This window comes from Nerophis lumbriciformis, linkage group LG11, assembly GCF_033978685.3.
Source record: "Nerophis lumbriciformis linkage group LG11, RoL_Nlum_v2.1, whole genome shotgun sequence".
In the NCBI taxonomy this organism is placed as follows: Eukaryota; Metazoa; Chordata; class Actinopteri; order Syngnathiformes; family Syngnathidae; genus Nerophis; species Nerophis lumbriciformis.
Genome location: NC_084558.2, coordinates 35,492,996 through 35,515,827, shown reverse-complemented (window position 1 = coordinate 35,515,827; position 22,832 = coordinate 35,492,996). Strand labels below are relative to the sequence as shown.

The window sequence follows — 22,832 nt, the reverse complement described above, 5'->3', positions numbered from 1 at the left end:
GGGTTGGCAAGCATGTGTAGAACACGTTTGAGGTACAATTTCATGTAAAGCACACTGACATTTTGTGTGCGCTTCTTCACGCAAAACGAGCCCTGCCAAGGATCACGGGGCCCTACGCACAGCACGTGTAGGGAAGAATAATTATACGGCCAAAGAGAGCTACGGCATGTGTTCTCTTTCACTTTCTCATGCACTCCATATACTTATTTACGTTGCAAAATTAACTTGTTATAGTCTACAATTAGCTTTCACATTTCGGAAATAACAGCCTCTCGACAATTAATGCCTGCTTCCAGTTAAGGCTTCATCCTTTTTACCTAACCTAAATAAAAGCCTCTGTTATAATAAGAGCATTACCGGTAAGTCGAAAAATCTCTATAAAAGAGCAGTACTGTACCTAGCGATTGTGTTGCCACAGATTAAGATGTCTCAAAGGACTAGATTTGACGTTGCAGTCAAATACATCCTACTTGTCACCAACAAAGATAAGAGCAGCCATTAAGACCTGCAGGCTTGACTTGACACTCCATGGCAGGAAGGAAGAAGGAAAGAAAAAAAGATTGCAAATTTAAATGCTTTTAATGCCCGCTGGCTAGGAACATCACATTTAGGCTGTCGGCAGGTGGCAGAATAGCAGCTCAGCAGCTATTACCTTTTATACCTGCGGGTGACAACACAGAGATGTTTACATCAAGTCCAAACGGCAAATTCCACTGCACCCCCTCCCCTCCATTCTCTACCTGCACATGGCAGCGACAAGTAGGACTTAAATGAGGGAGTTTGGCATTTACAGAACTATTGCATAGAGAATTTGCAGCATGGGGATAACAATATTGAAAATGTGCTGATTTGGAACCATTATTTGATGGTCTTAAAGCTGAAGACCGGACAGTAATTTCCATTTCCCATTTAAAAGGCTGCACAACCAATGTTGTAATAGCAGTAAGGAGCAAACTGCTCAGCCAGCAATAATATCTCAGATGAGTTCAACAACAATGGACTATAACACACATGAGTTTCACACCAAGGAACAGCTGAGGAGCAACATCTTAGAATACAAACCCCGTTTCCATATGAGTTGGGAAATTGTGTTAGATGTAAATATAAACGGAATACAATGATTTGAAAATCATTTTCAACCCATATTCAATTGAATGCACTACAAAGACAATATATTTGCAAATACTAATTAACTTAAAATTTCATGGCTGCAACACGTGCTAAAGTAGTTGGGAAAGGGCATGTTCACCACTGTGTTACATGGCCTTTCCTTTTAACAACACTCAGTAAACGTTTGGGAACTGAGGAGACACATTTTTTTAAGCTTCTCAGGTGGAATTCTTTCCCATTCTTGCTTGATGTACAGCTTACATACCAAAGACTATAAAAATGGGACCCATTACCTCCCTGCTTGGCACTCAGCATTAAGGGTTGGAATTGGGGGTTGAATCACCAAAAATTATTCCTGAGCGCGGCCACCGCTGCTGTTCACTGCTCCCCTCACCTCCCAGGGGGTGATCAAGGGTGATGGGTCAAATGCAGAGAATACTTTCACCACACCTAGTCTGTGTGTGACAATCATTGGTACTTTAACTTTAACTTTTAAGAGCTCCGTCACAGAACCAACTTAGTATTTCCATTCATAATATTCCATCATGATTAAAGCCGCACAAATAAATAATGTAATAAAAGGTTGTTTTCGGTTAACTGGAGTGTTTCTTTACTACCGGCCTGGTGTGCATTTCACAGCTATTTCAGTTACTTTTGGGGAAATCTGTGCAAACTGGGATTATTTTGTCATTAAAATTCTGCTGTGTAACTAGGTTATGCTGTGCAAACACATCCCCAAACAGTAAAAGTAGTATTTACCGATAATTTATGTCAGCCATAGCCATATGTTAATTAGCACAGACTGTTACAGGAGACACAACAGAGTAATAGTCATGTTTGTGGCCCTATAGAAGACACCAATCAATGGCCTTACAACACACCTCCACAAAATATGTGCTGCCTAGAGATACTAAAACATTTACAGGACAATAAAGAAAATTGTCAAAATTAAAAATGCAATAGTCCCTGTGTTCACTTTGACTTTTACACAAATGAAAAAAGGCTTTCTCTTTTTTAAGTGTTCGTCGTCAACATTTGGGATGCAGTCCTTTACTTAAGTCAGAAGACGTGTTGTTGTTAGAACATTATTGACTTGTTGCCTGATTACAAAACGTGGCCCGACGAGAACTGAAAGGAGTCGCTAATGAACACAATGATGCAGAGCGTTGTACCCGGAGGAATGCTTAAGATCCAAATTGTTTAAATGAAGCGCATTCAGCGTGTGGTAAACATTATAATTAAAGAAGAAAGCCGGGGAGCTGAGCATCAATTAAGACGGCCGGGGAGGACGCTGGAGGTGCGTGCGCAGGGATGGAGGATTGATAAGAGTGCAAAACACTGCAAATTGATGCATGCATGCAGAACATGTGCTTCATGGGGATTGGACAAAACACAGGATGGATGAAAGTTATGCATAGACTTATTGCAACCGCTTTCCTTGCTTCTCTGCTCGCGGAATGTATTGGAGATCATAAATCATGCCTCTCACCTGGATAGTAGAAGGACGAGGATGTAATCCGACTTGTTGGTACACTTTGACAGCCAATTTAGATATGGCAATGGCGAGAACGACACGAAAAGACGCTCGGTTCCACCCCCCTTTTTTCTTCGCAAAGATTATGAGTAGAGATGTCCGATAAATGCTTTAAAATGTAATATCGGAAATTATCGGTATCGTTTTTTTTTTTTATTATCGTTTAATTTATTTATTTTTATTAAATCAACATAAAAAACACAAGATACACTTACAATTAGTGCACCAACCCAGAAAACCTCCCTCCCCCATTACACTCATTCACACAAAAGGGTTGTTTCTTTCTGTTATTAATATTCTGGTTCCTACATTATATATCAATATATATCAATACAGTCTGCAAGGGATACAGTCCGTAAGCACACATGATTGTGCGTGCTGCTGGTCCACTAATAGTACTAACCTTTAACAGTTAATTTGACTCATTTTCATTAATTACTAGTTTCTGTGTAACTGTTTTTATATTATTTTACTTTCTTTTTTATTCAAGAAAATGTTTTTAATTTATTTATCTTATTTAATTTACTTTTTTTTTTTTTTTTTTAAGGACCTTATCTTCACCATAACTGGTTGTCCAAATTAGGCATGATAATGTGTTAATTCCACAACTGTATATATCGGTATCTGTTGATATCGGTATCGGTAATTAAGAGTTGGACAATATCGGCAAAAAAGCCATTATCGAACATCCCTAATTATGAGTCATTTTTCACCTCTAAATGGGAATATATAAACAGCCGAGCAGCCAGCATCCTAGTGACATACAGTGTGATGTTTTATTATGTTTGTTGGCTCTCATGAAGTCTGCAGTAAGTAATAATCAGCGATGAAGAAAAAAAAAATAGAGAACGTTGTGCAGTGATGTTTTCAAATTACCGTAAGTCTTGAACTATACAAAGTATTTCAATGGTTGGAATCTGCGCTTTTGCATGATGTACTAGTTACTATAGTCATCTAAGTCACAGTAGCTCAGACGAGGCACCAAGCAGTGTGGGTGGAGAGCGTTTCCACAGAGTGTTTCCAGAGCGGCCAGCCTGAAATACGGGTGTCAGGGACAGACGCGGAAGGAGATTTTTACAAGAAACTGCTAAAGCTTAGTGATATATCAGATATATCAGATTGTAGGTGGGGTTGTTTTTTACCCCGCGAGTTCATATTTCGCTGTGTTTGTTGTATTTTTGTTGCGTTTCGCTTGATTGTAAAATATGTCGATCGAGAGGGTGTGTGACGTTTGTATGTTGTCAATATTCAGTGTTTTATCGTTCATAGTTAATATTGTAAATCCCACATTCTTTCTTTTCATGTACATTCTTGGTGTCTCATTCAGTAAAATTTTTTTAAATTTTATTCCGTTCAAGGCGGTCTGTCATAACGTTTTTAGCATTTAATCAGACATTATTGTGAGATTTTGTATTAGTGATCCTAAAAATCAAATATACCAGCCCCAAGACACATTTTTTTCTCTAAATAATTGCCAAGGCCTGTCATACAGGAACATTTTTTAAAAATGTTTTACTGAACTGCAAGTTACTGATTTGCTCAAAACTTGGTGACAGTAAGTATAGTAAGAATTAAGTGCACATTTTCAAAATATTTGCAATAATACAGCAAACTAGATACAGATGCACAGTATATTAAAAGATAATGTAGTAAATACAGCCATAAACAACTTTACATAGTGCACCATTCACCATTCAAATCAAATCAAATCAAATCAACTTTATTTATAAAGCACATTTAAAATTTACCACAGGGGTAGCCAAAGTGCTGTACAATGAGCAGGTTAAAAGATAAAACTCTTCCATAGTTTAACCAGTTGTTTCAACAAATGCAAGCCATTTAAATTTTTTTTGGTCACAGTTGGACCAGATGTGACATGTGCTGTTATTGTGAAGCCGGAAGTGTGTGTGTGTGTGTGTGTGTGTGTGTGTGAGAGAAGGTGCCTTGACCCGAAACCAGTGTGTTGAAGAGAGACCTGACGACTGTCAATAAAGAACGTGCCTCTCGATTCCTTCGCTATGGTCTGCCTTATCTGCTGGGCTTCTTCGAATTACAAAACCTCAGTTACAAAAACACGCTTATTTACTTATGTACAAAAAACCTCTAGTTTGTACGACGTTAGTTGGCGACATGAACGATATCTTGCAGCACTAATTTTACTACATGCGGTGGCTAGAGATGTCCGATAATGGCTTTTTTACCGATATCCCGATATTGTCCAACTATTAATTACCGATACCGATATCAACCGATACCGATATATACAGTCGTGGAATTACCACATTATTATGCCTAATTTTGTTGTGATGCTTTAAACAATGTAACAAGGTTTTCCAAAATAAATCAACTCAAGTTATGGAAAAAAATGCCAACATGGCACTGCCATATTTATTATTGAAGTCACAAAGTGCACTATTTTTTTTAACATGCCTCAAAACAGCAGCCTGGAATTTGGCACATGCTCTCCCTGAGAGAGACTATGAGGAAGTTGAGGTGGGCGGGGTTGGGGGGGTGTATATTGTAGCGTCCCGAAAGAGTTAGTGCTGCAAGGGGTTCTGGGTATTTGTTCTGTTGTGTTTATGTTGTGTTACGGTGCGGATGTTCTCCCGAAATGTGTTTGTCATTCTTGTTTGGTGTGGGTTCACAGTGTGGCGCATATTTTTAACAGTCTTAAAGTTGTTTATACGGCCACCCTCAGCGTGACCTGTATGGCTGTTGAACAAGTATGCCTTGCATTAACTTGTGAATGTGAAAAGCCGTAGATATTATGTGACTGGGCCGGCACGCAAAGGAAGTGCTTTTAAGGTTTATTGGCGCTCTGTACTTCTCCCTACGTCCGTGTACACAGCGGCGTTTTAAAAATTCATACATTTTACTTTTTGAAACCGATACCAATAATTATCAAACCGATACCGTTAATTTCCGATATTACATTTTAAAGCATTTATCGGCCGATAATATTGTCAGTCCGATATTATCGGACATCCCTAGCGTTGGCTGTCCATTTCGAAAAGGCATTGTTTAATTTATCAGTGGTAAACGCAGGTAAACTCGGCCAGCATAGTTTGTTGTCTTGTCCATGTAGCATTCATGCTGGCGACGCCATTCTAATCTTCATGTTTTGCTTTAAAATGCTGTATTAAACTTGATATGCGCCGATAATAAAAACGTTTGTTGCTACATTACTAACTAATTACCTCAGTTTTATCTAAAGGTCAATCTGCGTTTATTTTGAAGGGCACAGAGCACATAGCTATACTATCTTCACACTGGCATGTGACGTGATCCCTTTGGCGGTCAAAACAAAGAATGGGATTAATCTTACAAACCCCGTTTCCATATGAGTTGGGACATTGTGTTAGATGTAAATATAAATGGAATACAATGATTTGTAAATCCTTTTCAACCCATATTCAATTAATTACACTACAAAGACAAGATATTTGATGTTCAAACTCAAACTTTATTTTTTTTTTGCAAATAATAATTAACTTTGAATTTCATGGCTGCAACACGTGCCAAAGTATTTGGGAAAAGGCATGTTCAACACTGTGTTACATGGCCTTTCCTTTTAACAACACTCAGTAAACGTTTGGGAACTGAGGAGACACATTTTTTAAGCTTCTCAGGTGGAATTCTTTCCCATTCTTGCTTGATGTACAGCTTAAGTTGTTCAACAGTCCGGGGGTCTCCATTGTGGTATTTTAGGCTTCATAATGCACAACACATTTTCAATGGGAGACAGGTCTGGACTACAGCCAGGCCAGTCTAGTACCTGCACTCTTTTACTATGAAGCCACATTGATGTAACACGTGGCTTGGCATTGTCTTGCTGAAATAAACAGGGGCGTCCATAGTAACGTTGCTTGGATGCCAACATATGTTGCTCCAAAACCTGTATGTACCTTTCAGCATTAATTGCGCCTTCACAGATGTGTAAGTTACCCATGTCTTGGGCACTAATACACCCCCATACCATCACAGATGCTGGCTTTTCAACTTTGCGCCTATAACAATCCGGATAGTTGTTTTCCTCTTTGGTCCGGAGGACACCACATCCACAGTTTCCAAAAACAATTTGAAATGTGGACTCGTCAGACCACAGAACACTTTTCCACTTTGTATCAGTCCATCTTAAATGAGCTCAGGCCCAGCGAAGCCGACGGCGTTTCTGGGTGTTGTTGATAAACGGTTTTCGCCTTGCATAGGAGAGTTTTAACTTGCACTTACAGATGTAGCGACCAACTGTAGTTACTGACAGTGGGTTTCTGAAGTGTTCCTGAGCCCATGTGGTGATATCCTTTACACACTGATGTCGCTTGTTGATGCAGTACAGCCTGAGGGATCGAAGGTCTCCAGATTCTCTGAACCCTATGATGATATTACGGACCGTAGATGGTGAAATCCTTAAATTCCTTGCAATAGCTGGTTGAGAAAGGTTTTTCTTAAACTGTTCAACAATTTGCTCACACATTTGTTGACAAAGTGGTGACCCTCGCCCCATCCTTGTTTGTGAATGACTGAGCATTTCAGGGAATCTACTTTTATACCCAATCATGGCACCCACCTGTTCCCAATTTGCCTGTTCACCTGTGAGATATTCCAAATAAGTGTTTGATGAGCATTCCTCAACTTTATCAGTATTTATTGCCACCTTTCCCAACGTGTTTGTCACGTGTTGCTGGCATCAAATTCTAAAGTTAATGATTATTTGCAAAAAATAAAATGTTTATCAGTTTGAACATCAAATATGTTGTCTTTGTAGCATATTCAACTGAATATGGGTTGAAAATGATTTGCAAATCATTGTATTCCGTTTATATTTACATCTAACACAATTTCCCAACTCATATGGAAACGGGGTTTGTAATTCATTTATGGTAACAATATATATTGTTTTATTAATCACATGCGTTAATGTTGACAGCCCTAATATAAACCCTTCAGACTCTGAATATAAGATGAGTGGTTTATATTTGGGTGTATAGAGTATAAAGATAGACTGTAAAGATAAATGAAGAGCATCTAGTAATTGGTGGCTTCCTCCTAATACCAAACAGAAATTCTGCAGAACTTCACACAATAGCAGAAGTGACTGAGAGGAACTACTGAGCGTTCCCTGATGTGGAGGGTCTCGATCTGTGCTGTCTGCAGGGATATCCTCGTTCTGACAGTGAAATACTACGCCCGGGACTTCATTTTCAATGCCGCCATGACACATCTTGCACGCCACAAAAGGAGGAAAAGTTCATGACTAAATCAACTCGCTTACTCTTGGAGGGAGCTCGGAGGTTGGAGGACACCACCTTCATTGAGTCGGCTTCCACTTTGAGGACGTAGCTGGAGTTGGTCTCGAAATCCAGCGGCCTGGCAGTGGAAATCAGTCCCGTTGTGTCGTTTAATTTAAACACGCCTGCAGAAAGCAATGGGAGATTATTGTAGTGAGGCAGTAAAGTGAATTCAAATAAAGTGCTTTTCAGAGAGCATACTGTAGCAAAGGTAAACTTAAAAACTGTATTGACCCTCATTTAGGACCACAATATATTATTTCTGCCATGGAAAAAAAATCAGACAAAGACAGCAGGTGGCAACAAATGACTTATTCCCAAGCGAGCTTTTTTCCTCTGTCAGTTAATCACACAAACCAATGACCAGGGCCCTCATGTAACAAGCTTTCGTACGCACAAAAACCTGCTGTACGCCCTTTTTCACAGCAAAATTGAGATGTATCAAGACTGACATTGACTTCATGCTTTACATACGCACATTTCTACAGGCTATGGCAGTGGTTCTCAACCTTTTTTCAGTGATGTACCCCCTGTGAACATTTTGTTAATTTAAGTACCCCCTAATCAGAGCAAAGCATTTTTGGTTTAAAAAAAGAGATAAAGAACTAAAATACAGCACTATGTCATCAGTTTCTGATTTATTAAATTGTATAACAGTGCAAAATATTGCTCATTTGTAGTGGTCTTTCTTGAACTATTTGGAAAAAAAGATATAAGAATAACTAAAAACTTGTTGAAAAATAAACAAGTGATTCAATTATAAATAAAGATTTCTACACATAGAAGTAATCATCAACTTAAAGTGCCCTCTTTGGGGATTGTAAAAGAGATCCATCTGGATTCATGAACTTAATTCTAAACATTTCTTCACAGAAAAAATAAATCTTTAACATCAATATTTATGGAACATGTCCACAAAAAATCTAGCTGTCAACACTGACTATTGCATTGTTGCATTGTAATGAATGGAATAGCCTACTTGATTTGATGTTCAGTTTATGAACTTACATTCATATTTTGTTGAAGTATTATTCAATAAATATATTTATAAAGGATTTTTGAATTGTTGCTATTTTTAGAATATTTCCAAAAAATCTCACGTACCCCTTGGCATACTTTCAAGTACCCCCAGGGGTACGCGTACCCCCATTTGTGAACCACTGGGCTATGGGATACTTTGCCGATGCACAAGAGGTGGAACTTTGGGCTTTGCCAACATTTGATTTATACAATGTAAAAACAATTTAGGCAAGGACACAAAATTCACTTATCGCCAATGCATTTAATGCTTCAGAGTCATATTGGTATTTGTGAGGACGTTATGTTGTAAATTGCACAAATTATAATTATATTGGAGGCAATCACAGTTAGCCACCTCTGCTAAAGTATTATAAATCATGTTTTCAAACATGGTGCAGCACTACATTATTGCCAGTCCACTCGTCTTTTTGGACAAACACATCAATCTTCTTCTTAACCTTCCTGACCCGACTATTTATTTGATTTGATTTTTTTCAGCCTGTGTTCAATTCTTGGAGATACAGCAATGGCAGTCGGCTTTCAAACTCACTCCTCTGACGATAGCTGAAAACACGAGAAAGAAGCACCTCCTACTGAGTCCTGAATGGTCGATATAATATAATTGGGACGGCATGGTGTGATGATGGGTAGAGTAACAGTGCCAGAAACTTGAGGGTTGCAGATTCGCTCCCCACTTCTTGCACTTCACCCTTGCCCCCAGTGCCGCGCACACTGGTGAATGAATGATGCATACTTGCCAACCTTGAGACCTTCAATTTCGGGAGGTGGGGGGTGGGGGGCGAGGAGGGGGCGTGGTTAGGGGAGGGGCGTGGTTGGGGGCGTGGTTAAGAGGGGAGGAGAATATTTACAGCTAGGATTCACCAAGTCAAGTATTTCATATATATATATATATATATATATATATATATATATATATATATATATATATATATATATATATATATTCCCTCGTTCTACTGGGGGACTTCAATGCTCATGTTGGCAGCGACAGTGAAACCTGGAGAGGCGTGATTGGGAAGAATGGCCGCCCGGATCTGAACCCGAGTGGTGTTCTGTTATTGGACTTTTGTGCCCGTCACAGATTGTCCATAATGAACACCATGTTCGAACATAAGGGTGTCCATATGTGCACTTGGCACCAGGACGCCCTAGGCCGCAGTTCCATGATCGACTTTGTAGTTGTGTCATCGGATTTGCGGCCTCATGTTTTGGACACTCGGGTGAAGAGAGGGGCGGAGCTTTCAACCGATCACCACCTGGTGGTGAGTTGGCTGCGATGGTGGGGGAGGATGCCGGACAGACCTGGCAGGCCCAAACGCATTGTGAGGGTTTGCTGGGAACGTCTGGCAGTTTCAATTCCCACCTCCGGAAGAACTTTGAACATGTCATGAGGGAGGTGCTGGACATTGAGTCCGAGTGGACCATGTTCCGCACCTCTATTGTCGAGGCAGCTGATTGGAGCTGTGGCCGCAAGGTAGTTGGTGCCTGTCGTGGCGGTAATCCTAGAACCCGTAGGCGGACACCGGCGGTGAGGGATGCCGTCAAGCTGAAGAAGTCCTATCGGGTTCTTTTGGCTCATAGGACTCCTGAGGCAGCGGACAGGTACCGACAGGCCAAGCGGTGTGCGGCTTCAGCGGTTGCGGAGGCAAAAACTCGGACATGGGAGGAGTTCGGGGAGGCCATGGAAAACGACTTCCGGACGGCTTCGAAGCGATTCTGGACCACCATCCGCCGCCTCAGGAAGGGGAAGCAGTGCACTATCAACACCGTGTATGGTGAGGATGGTGTTCTGCTGACCTCGACTGCGGATGTTGTGGATCGGTGGAGGGAATACTTCGAAGACCTCCTCAATCCCACCAACACGTCTTCCTATGAGGAAGCAGTGGAAAGGGTGGAATGCCATCTTCGGGTTGGGGAGGAGACCCTGACCCAAGTGGGTCAGGGTCGCTCTCGCTCTCGCTGCTGGTGGCCATGATTGTAAACAATGTGCAGATGTGAGGAGCTCCACAACCTGTGACGTCACGCTACTCGTCTGCTACTGCCGGTACAGGCAAGGCTTTTTTATCAGCGACCAAAAGTTGCGAACTTTATCGTCAATGTTCTGTACTAAATCCGTTCAGCAAAAATATGGCAATATCGCGAAATGATCAAGTATGACACATAGAATGGACCTGCTATCCCCGTTTAAATAAGAAAATCGCATTTCAGTAGGCTTTTAAGCTACCGATTAATTTAGTAATCTATCAATTCATTTCTTTGATTCATCGAGTAATCAAATGACACACACTGTAAAGCAGCAATGCAAATACCGTATTTTTCGGATTATAAATCGCAGTTTTTTTCATAGTTTGGCCGGGGGTGCGACTTATACTCTGGAGCGATTTATGTGTGAAATTATTAACACATTATCTTAAAATATCAAATAATATTATTTATCTCATTCACGTAAGAGACTTGGCGTATATCAGCAATCGTCACACACACATGTCAACCAATAAAAATTTGGCGGGGGCGGGCCATGGCAGAAGTGCATTGTGAAAAAAAAAGATGCTACCTGCTACTTCCGTACCTATGAAAATTGATCATTTCAACATTGGCGGTAACTTATTAAAACTGAGAAGTGCGACTTATACTCTAGTGCGACTTATATATTGTTTTTTTTCCTTCTTTATTATGCATTTTCGGCCGGTGCGATTTATACTCCGGAGCGATTTATAATCCGAAAAATACGGTACACTTTAAAGCCGCAATTCGTCTTTAAATAGTTGAACTAAACACAGATTTATCTGATTACCTTTTTTTTCTTCTTTTTTTTTTTTTAGTTCATTTCGAACATGAACACACTTACAGCATAATACATCACACAATTTCATATCATTTCTCTTTACATCATGTCCAAAAAGGAGTAGGAAGAAGCAAAGCTTATTTAATAATACCCCTTTCCCACTTTAGAGCGTTGACAAATATATACGTTCATTTACTGACTTCTTTTTGTCGCACAATTACTTCAGTGAATGATTAATACAGCAGTTCTTGTAAAAGATAATTAAGTCAGTCATGATAAACATACTGAAGTGAAGAATATCCCATTTTCAATAAGGTTGAAGGTGTTTCTCATAATTCTTCTTCCTTATACTTTGTAAGCACTTTTAATTTGAACCACCTCTTAAACTGCATCATATCAGTACTAGGGCTGCAACTAACGATTAATTTGATAATCGATTAATCTGTTGATTATAACTTCGATTAACCGATTAATAATCGGATAAAAAAGACAAACTACATTTCTATCCTTTCCAGTATTTTATTGAAAAAAAACAGCATACTGGCGCCATGTTCTTTCAACTTGCCAAATAAAACAAGGAAAATGTTACAAAAATGCACACTTTTGACACCCCTGCTATAGATAATAAAAAATTAAATCTGATAAATGTATCGATAAAAAGCAGAGCCTGACGACGCATGCACGTTTATCACAACTCTCTCGCTCTCCCCCTCCCTCACGTATGCTGCTGCACGCACAATTTGTTGTGTTTTTAACCTTCTTAACCCTGAACGTATATTGAAAATACACGCAACACTAACTCAAAATGTCGGACATTTGAGGCATTTATGAAACTCCGCCCTGACAGCCCCATGTCCGGTGAAAAGAGGACGTATGGTCAGGACCTAATCCGGTTTCACGTCCGGTGAAACCGTTCGCTCCTAATCCTCTTTTGCTAGCATGCTAGCAGCTAACGGGCTAGGATAGACTGACCATACGTCCTCTTTTCACCGGACATGTCCTCTTTTGCGGAGCTGTCTGGGCGGAGTTTCATAAATGCCTCAAATGTCCGGCATTTTGAGTATTGTTTACACAACGTGCAGTACGCTACTTACTGTATTTTTCGGACTATAAGTCGCAGTTTTTTTTTCATAGTTTGGCCGGGCTCCAGTGCGATTTATATGTTTTTTTCCTTCTTTATTATGCATTTTCGGCAAGTGCGACTTATACTCCAGTGCGACTTATACTCCGAAAAATACGGTAATATGTCCGTGTGGAAACTCGTTCGGTACACTTCCGCACCGAAACGAAACCCCTGTACCGAAACGGTTCGATACAAATACACGTACTGTTACACCCCTATTATTTTGATTATTGTTTCTCAGCTGTTTGTAAATGTTGCAGTTTATAAATAATGGTTAAAAAAAAAAAAAAAAAAAAAAAAAAAAAACGTAGCCTCTGCGCGTGCGCATAGCATAGATCCAACGAATCGATGAATAAATTAATCGCCAACTATTTTTATAATCGATTTTAATCGATTAGTTGTTGCAGCCCTAATCAGTACATTGTTTAACTTCTTTACTTAATCCATTCCATAGTTTAACTCCACATACTGATATGTTGTACGAGCATACAAATGTTTTAAAGGGGAACATTATCACCAGACCTATGTAAGCGTCCATATATACCTTGATGTTGCAGAAAATAGACCATATATTTTTTTAACCGATTTCCGAACTCTAAATGGGTGAATTTTGGCGAATTAAACGCCTTTCTATTATTCGCTCTCGGAGCAATGACGTCACAACGTAGCACGGTAACACGGCAAGCAATGGCGGCAGTTTGTTCCCGTAGACGAGCGAGCTAAACCCCCTGGATGTCTTGGCTCACACCGTCCCTTATGCCACCGAAGATGATCAAGAGAAGAATATCGACCCTAGCTTCCCTGGCCTGCTGACATCAACTCCAAAACTGGACAGATCAGCTTTCAGGAAAAGAGAGCGGATGAGGGTATGTCTACAGAATATATTAATTGATGAAAACTTTATTCATTACTCGCGGTTTTACGTAAATTATTATACATTAACTGTGTTTACCAATAATTTAGCTTAAAAACATTTATTTTTTTCAATCTATCGAGTACTTTCGGGTAGTCTTGTGTAATGCAGTATTTTGTGTCTATTTAGGTATGGTTAACCTGAGTGCTGAAATCGTGGAAAAATATATGTTCTTAGCGCGCCTGAAATGGGCTGTCTGCACTCTCAAAGTGCATGTTGTTGCCAAATGTATTTCATATTCTGTAAACCTAGTTCATAGTTGTTAGTAATTATCTTATCAGACAGTGTTAAGCCGCTGAAATCCGAGTCTGAATCCGAGCTAATGTCGCTATACCTTGCTGTTTGTTTGTATTGGCATCACTGTGTGACGTCACAGGAAAATGGACGGGTGTATATAACGATGGTTAAAATCAGGCACTTTGAAGCTTTTTTTAGGGATATTGCGTGATGGGTAAAATTTTGAAAAAAACTTCGAAAAATAAAAGAAGCCACTGGGAACTGATTTTTAATAGTTTTAACCCTTCTGAAATTGTAATAATGTTCCCCTTTAAATGAGTTTTCCCTCTAAGGTTATATTTCTCCTCTTTAGTTGAGAAGAATTGTTGAACATTCTTGGGTAGCAGGTTATAGTTTGCTTTGTACACAGTTTTAGCCTTTATTCTTTACTGAATAAATAAATGTGCACAACATTGAAATCCCACTTTTAGCACACTATATAAGACTTATATTTAAAAAAGAAAAGAAAGAAACATAGCCTAAAAATCTTTGTAGCCTTAAACAGGTAATAAATAATAAATAAAGAACCAAACTAGACAACAAACTATTCTTATAAATAAAAACAACTGCGGAGGAGTTAAGATGTCTGATATTGTTTTGTAATTGCGATGTAATGGTGGTTATTTGACTGAAAACATCATTGACGAATGGCCGTCGTCTTACTTTCAGGGTCAATACGATATTTCGATGTGCGCAAACGTTTGGAGGGAGTCAGGCGAAGTCGCGGCATAAACATCCAGGCACGTTCTCACCTCCCTCGTTGCCCCCGATGATGGAATACACGATGGTTTGATTGACAGCAGCCGCCAGGATGACTCCCACGGGGGTTCCCACTGCAGCCTCCTCGCTCACGGGCGGAAACCTGGGAACATATCAGACCAGCCATCGTCAGGAACATTAAATATGTATACCAAGACTTGGGGGGCCTCCTCCTCCATCTTCTTCCTCGGGAGGCTCGAACGCCATCAACTGAGGTTTAAAATCTGTCAAGTGCGTCCAATTTAGCCATCCTTAGTAGCTGACAGCTTCCTATGTACTTCTTCTGTACCCTAAAAGACCTAATTATACATTAAAGAAGCACTAATTGGGCCAAACTTGCTCAAAAAAGTATGTTGCGAGAAAGTGAGGCAAAAATTATTTTACAGGTATAGAGCACATCTTTGCCAAACTATTTTAAAGCCGCCTACTCTAGGTGTTGATAAGCGAAGTAACGAGGCGATAGCTGATTGATTGAAGCATGTGTGCAAGTTATAGCTGGCTGGAGGACCAACACTCATTTAAGATGCAAGTAATTGTTATAAAACAAATGCATATGTCAATGGATAAATGTCAGCCTGAGTTGGCTGCCGAACAGCAAATAAATGACTTTTTTTTTTTTTTTTAAACAATGAATGCCTTGTCAAATATCAGGGAAAAAGCGGAAAAATAGGCTGGTGCAATTAGGCTGAAGGTGTCGGTGGCAAAAATACTTCCTGTCAAAGTTTTGTTCCAACACATAACATTGTATGAGAATTGAGTAGCCTGTCAACCCTAATAGGATTTGCAACTCTATTTGGGTCGTTAGCAAAAATTTAATTGATCAGCACTGAGAGGCCTTCAAGAGTCAATGCAGATTGAGAAAAAACATTTCAAAACATTTTTCAAAAACATGCAAAGCTAATTTTGCTCTGTTTAAAGACTAAATATTGTTTTTACCTCCTGCTTTCTATGGCAGTGTTTTTCAACCACTGTGCCGCGGCACACTAGTGTGCCGTGAGATACAGTCTGGTGTGCCGTGGGAGATTATCTAATTTCACCTATTTGGGTTAAAAATATTTTTAGCAAACCAGTAATTAATAACCTGCAAATAATGTGCCGTTGTTGAGTGTCAGTGCTGTCTAGAGAAGTGTTTTTCAACCTTTTTTGAGCCAAGGCACATTTTTTTCATAAAAAAAAATACGGGGCCACACCACCAGCAGAAAAGGTTAAAAAATTAAACTCCACCAGGTTGTCGTGCCTTATTTTGAGTTTGTTGTTGTTTCCTGTGTGTCGTGCTTTAGTTCTTGTCTTGCGCTGTTATTTTGGTGACCCTTCCTGTTTTGTTGGTGTTCTCCTGTAGCAGCTTCACGCCTTCCTTTGAGTGCTATTGCCCGCACCTGCTTTGTTTTCGCAATCAAGACTCTTTAAGTTGTGCGTACGCTATCCTTCTATGTGGGGACATTGTTGATTGTCATGTCATGTACGGGATGTGCTTTGTGGACGTCCTCTTTGCTCCACACGCTGTAAGTTTTTGCTGTCGTCCAGCATTCTGTGTTTGTTGACTTTGTAGCCAGTTCAGTTTTACTTTTGTTTTACATAGCCATTCCTATGCTTCAGTGCCTTTTCCTAGCGGGACTTGCCTTGTTATTTTTTGGTTTAAGCGTTACATATCTTTTTACCTGCACACTGTCTCCCGCTGTGCTCTGCATATTGGGATTACGACAAACCATCTTCGACGCGTTCCGACTTCTACAAAGCAATGAACTACCTGCTGCCACCTACTGGTATGGAGTATTACAAGATTACCCTGCCAAGCTCTACACAGCACAGGCACTAGACAACGGCACATTATTCTGATTATTGATTTGCAAAAAATATTTTTTGGACCAATTAGGTGAAGTTGCATAATTTCCCACGGCACACCAGACAATATTTCACGGCACACTAGTGTGGCGCGGCACAGTGGTTGAAAATCACTGGTCTAGAGCTCTCTTCCATATCAATAGGTGGCAGCAGGTAGCTAATTGCTTTGTAGATGTCGGGAACAGCGGGGGGCAGTGTACAGGTAAAAAGGTATCTAATGCTTAAACCAAAAATAAACAAAAGGTGAGTGCCCTTAGGAAAAGGCAATGAAAGTTAGGGAAGGCTATGCAGAACAAAACTAAAACTGAACTGGCTACAAAGTAAACAAAAACAGAATGCTGGACGACAGCAAAGACTTACTGTGGAGCAAAGACGGCGTCCACAATGTACATCCAAACATGACATGACAATCAACAATGTCCCCACAAAGAAGGATTAAAAACAACTGAAATATTCTTGATTGCTAAAACAAAGTAGATGCGGGACATATCGCTCAAAGGGAGACATGAAACTGCGACAGGAAAATACCAAAAATAGAGAAAAAGCCACCAAAATAGGAGTGCAAGACATAAACTAAAACACTACACACAGGAAAACAGCAAAAAAAGTCAAAATAAGTCAGGGGGTGATGTGACAGGTGGTGACAGTACACCTACTTTGAGACAAGAGCTATATTGATGTATGGTTGGTTATGGTTTAAAGTCATATCCAACAATTACGACAACGACTTTTCACTGTCAACTGAGTTAAATTTTTTAATGATTTCTGCTGGTGGTCTGCCTTCGGATTTTTTCAACGCAAAAAAGGATGAAAAACACTGCCCTAGAGTCATTGTCTGTGTTTTGTTGAGCACATTGGAACGTGCAAGAGGTTTCAAGTCCATCCAACTTGTGGACATTAATAACAGCGCCGACGTGTGATGTATTTGTCGGAAAGGTAATCGTGCGGACAACACATTATGTGTAAATATTCTCCTGTAAGCGGCGGTTGAGGAACAAAATAATCAGCGTGCACCACATGAACATGTGCAGGCAGACAAAAACAAGATAACATTACCTGGCATCGACTTACACCGGTGTCATCGATGATTCCACACGATAATGTCATAACATTATGAGCCTTTAAAACCCGGTGACACCCGATAATAAAAACTATGTGGCCGGCGAGATAGGAGTTGATTTTTGTCCCACACATGCACACACATACACAATGTATGTGCACACAGAATAATGAGGGTGGTGATAGATGTCGGCAATGATAACGCGGCTCTCTGAGGAGCTCTCTCTCTTATTGCCGGCGCCATTCTATTTTGTCTCACTCATTACGTGGTTCGCCTTTAAGCCACCTTTCTCCCTCGTCTCTTCTTTTATGATCCGTCATCTTCCCGCTCTTATTCTTTATTATGCTCTTTATTCTTTACTCTTCACACTCAGCATTGAGGCCTACAGCCCCAAGACTGCAAGGCCTCTTAAGTGCAATTACTCCACAGCCCTTCCTTTGACAGACTGTATAATGTACATATTACAGACATCTATCATATAACAGGGGCTATAGCAACACCTGACGTGTAGTGACTATGGTTTGTTTAAAAATTCCTGCTTCACGATTTAGGGTTATAGTGCCATCTGTTGCCCTGGCATGCACATGGCGGACTGTTTAAAGGGGAACATTATCACCAGACCTATGTAAGCGTCAATATATACCTTGATGTTGCAGAAAAAAAGACCATATATATTTTTAACCGATTTCCGAACTCTAAATGTTCCGCACACTTTACCGACGAAAGCTATGCTACGACAGAGATGGCAAGCATGAACCTAAGATGATCAAGAGAAGGATATCGACCCTAGCTTCCCTGGCCTGCTGACATCAACTCCAAAACTGGACAGATCAGCTTTCAGGAAAAGAGAACGGATGAGGGTATGTCTACAGAATATATTAATTGATGAAAACTTTATTCATTACTCGCGGTTTTACGTAAATTATTATACATAAACTGTGTTTACCAATAATTTAGCTTAAAAACATTTATTTTTTTCAATCATTCGAGTACATTCGGGGAGTCTTGTGTAATGCAGTATTTTGTGTCTATTTAGGTATGGTTAACCTGAGTGCTGAAATCGTGGAAAAATATATGTTCTTAGCGCGCCTGAAATGGGCTGTCTGCACTCTCAAAGTGCATGTTGTTGCCAAATGTATTTCATATGCTGTAAACCTAGTTCATGGTTGTTAGTTTCCTTTAATGCCAAACAAACACATACCAATCGTTGGTTAGAAGGCGATCGCCAAATTCGTCCTCGCTTTCTCCCGTGTCGCTGGCTGTCGTGTCGTTTTCGTCGGTTTCGCTTGCATACGGTTCAAATTGATATGGCTCAATAGCTTCAGTTTCTTCTTTAATTTCGTTTTCGCTACCTGCCTCCACACTACAACCATCCGTTTCAATACATGCGTAATCTGTTGAATCGCTTAAGCCGCTGAAATCCGAGTCTGAATTCGAGCTAATGTCGCTATACCTTGCTGTTCTATCCGCCATGTTTGTTTGTGTTGGCATCACTGTGTGACGTCACAGGAAAATGGACGGGTGTTTATAACGATGGTTAAAATCAGGCACTTTGAAGCTTTTTTTAGGGATATTGCGTGATGGGTAAAATTTTGAAAAAAACTTCGAAAAATAAAATAAGCCACTGGGAACTGATTTTTAATGGTTTTAACCCTTCTGAAATTGTGATAATGTTCCCCTTTAATGCAATTTAATGTACACCTTTATTTGACATGTCATTTGTGTGTTCAGCCTAACCTCAGATTTGGAAGAAAATTCTGCAAATAGTTTCTTATTGGGTGAGGAAGCCTGACTGTTCGGGGTTGCCTTGGCATGCACAAGACATACTGCAAATTGAGTTTTTCCTCAACACGCCGTTAGTGTGGACTTTTTAACCAAAGTATTTGTTTTAAAATACTGGCAAAAGCTTGTGTTGGTCTGACAAAGCTCCATGGTTAATCGTTTACAGCAACGCCATCTGTTGCCTTAGCGTGCAAGTAGGGATGGGTACCAAATCGGGTACTTTTTTTTGACACAGACCAAATACCACCAGTCCTACCGGGCACTGATTCACGTAAAACCCAACTGATCGTGACATCACTTGGCGATCACTCCAGTATCAATGAGAGCAGACTCACCCAAATGACCTCGAAGTAATGTTGCAATTTTAAATGCCAACAAAGGGTTTGATTTAAAAGAAGCTCCAGTGTAAGTCAAGCAAAAATATGCAAGCTTGTTGCTAAAAGTTTGGACACACCTTTTCATTCAATGCGTGTTCTTTATTTTTCGTGACTATTTACATTTACATTTACATAGATTGTCACTGAAGGCATCAAAACTAAGAATGAACACATGTGGAGTTATGTACTTAACTAAAACACAAACATGTTTTATATTCTAGTTTCTTCAAAATAGCCACCCTTTGCTCTGATTACTGCTTTGCACACTCTTGGCATTCTCTCCATGAGCTTCAAGCACACCTGTGAAGTGAAAACCAGTTCAGGTGACTACCTCTTGAAGCTTATGTAGAGAATGCCAATAAGTACTCAGAGCAAAGGGTGGCTAGTTAGAAGAAACTAGAATATAAAAACATGTTTTCAGTTATTTCACCTTTTTTTTGTTAAGTACATAACTCCACATGTGTTCATTCATAGTTTTGCTGCCTTCAGTGACAATCTACAATGCAAATAATAATGAAAATAAAGAAAACACATTGAATGAGAAGGTGTGTCCAAACCTTTGGCCTGTACTGTACATTATATATATATATATATATATATATATATATATATATATATACACATACATACATACATACATACATACATACATACATACATACATATATATATATTACATACATACATACATACATACATACATACATACATACATACATACATACATACATACATACATACATACATACATACATACATACATATATATATATATATATATATATATATGTCCGCCCTGAGATCGGTAGGTCGTGAGTTCAAACCCCGGCAGAGTCATACCAAAGACTATAAAAATGGGACCCATTACCTCCCTGCTTGGCACCCAGCATCACGGGTTAAAATTGGGGGTGAAATCACCAAAATGATTCCCGAGCGCGGTCACCGCTGCTGCTCACTGCTCCCCTCACCTCCCAGGGGATGGAACGAGGGGATGGGTCAAAAGCAGAGGGCAATTTCACCACACCTAGTGTGTGTGTGTGACTATCAGTGGTATTTTAGCTTTAATTTTTTAATACACATTGGCTTTTCTTTTGACCAGCCACCAGCATTCACGATTTTACAAATGCCGACTTCAACACCTCCACATTTGTTAATGAAAACTACATCTAATATGCATGTTACAATCAAACAGCTGGTGTGTAATAAATACAATACTTACAGTATTAACACTTTTTAGGGCACAAAACAAATACTGGACATGGACTGGAATTGCAACTTAATGTCATACCTGCAAACGATAATATGATGATATAAAACAGGATATAACAACTGGACAGCAGTTCTCATAATCAGCTCATTTAAAAAAAATAGATTTTATTACCAAAACAATTAATATTTAGTAACACACACAAAAGTACCGAAAATTGGTACTGGTGAGTACCGGTATCGATTCCTAGTTACCGTATCGGTTCAAATGTGAACAGTACCCGTCCCTACATGCACGTAACATACTGCAAATGCAATTTAGCATCTCATTACTATGTCATTTTAGCTTCAAATTGGAGGAAAATGTTTTAAAAATACAAGCAGCCAATCTTATACAGTTCAGGCCCTCCCGTTTCCTGACTTTCTGGAGCATATTTAATTATTTATTTTTCTCGATAATAATTAAAAAACATGTCTTTCTTCAAATTTCTCAAGCTGTAAATTACAATACAATGAATGTCCATAACAGTTTGCATTTGAGCTTACAACAATAAAGAATCAAGTAACTTGAGTGCATAAAAAACACTCAGGAGTATTCAGTCCAAACAAGGCTGTCACATCCTTGTGTGAGTGATAAAAATACCCTATTTGTACTCCCTGGAACTTTCCCCTCTTGCCACATCCTACCTCTCCCGACTCCAGCACATTTGTTCACAACCTCTTCATTTTTGCCTGTCAATCATTCCTCTTTAGTTTGCGCAAGCTCTCAAAACTCTTCATGCTTTTTCCGTCAAGCAGCCAGAGCCAGCGTCTCAACATTTGTCTTCCTCCTCCTCCTCCTCGCTCCTTGCCCTTGACAGAGCTGCGGTAATTGCCAAAAAACGACAATCAAATGGCTTAAAAGCCGCTTTGAACCTGAGTGGTATCGCTGTGGAAAGCCGCAGTGTGCTTGAGAACAAATAGGACGCCAAGGAAAGCACAATCAACCAGCCCTAACGACTACGTCGCACAACACAGCAGCAACACAACCACTGTTGTAATAGCGGTAAGGACAACTGCTTTTTAAACAACTGTAACAACAATTTTGTATATAATTTAAAGCACACTTATAGGTAGATAAACCTGCTGGACAGGACCCTAAGCGGGGTTTTATTTTGTGGCCCTCCCTTCCATTACAACTTTTTTTTTAAATTAAAAGTTAAAGTTAAAGTTAAAGTACCAATGATTGTCACACACACACACTAGGTGTGGTGAAATTTGTCCTCTGCATTTGACCCATCCCCTTGTTCACCACCTGGGAGGTGAGGGGAGCAGTGAATCATTTTTGGTGATTTAACCCCCAATTCCAACCCTTGATGCTGAGTGCCAAGCAGGGAGGTAATGGGTCCCATTTTTATAGTCTTTGGTATGACTCGGCCGGGGTTTGAACTCACAACCTACCGATCTCAGGGCGGACACTCTAACCACTAGGCCACTGAGTAGAAATGTAAAATAATAGTTAAGACTTTTTCAATCAAACTTGAATTTAATTTGATGCACGTTTTGGAGTAAAATCCATTCGTAGGAAATAGTGCATATCTTTCTGACACTCCTGCGGCCAGGATTCGATCCCAGTACGATTGTTTACCAGCATAGCACCGGGGATAATGCAATTATGCGGGGGAATATATATATATATATATATATATATATATATATATATATATATATATATATATATATATATATATATATAT

The 22,832-nt window shown here is 39.7% G+C and overlaps 1 protein-coding gene across 6 annotated transcripts in view; it reads right to left on the bottom strand.

Moving 5' to 3' along the window:
* LOC133610462 (protocadherin-15-like) overlaps nt 1–22,832 on the bottom strand; it is a 345,402-nt gene that overhangs the window by 84,315 nt on the left and 238,255 nt on the right. For all 6 annotated transcript variants that reach the window (XR_009815878.1, XR_009815880.1, XR_009815879.1 and 3 more), the window contains 2 exons: nt 14,823–14,932; nt 7,917–8,057 (listed from right to left, as the gene is read on the bottom strand). Coding sequence is in view for 3 of the 6 variants with exons in the window: in XM_061966744.2 (XP_061822728.1) it covers nt 7,917–8,057; nt 14,823–14,932 (251 nt within the window). In the remaining 3 variants the exon portion in view is untranslated. The remainder of the gene's footprint in view (nt 1–7,916; nt 8,058–14,822; nt 14,933–22,832) is intronic.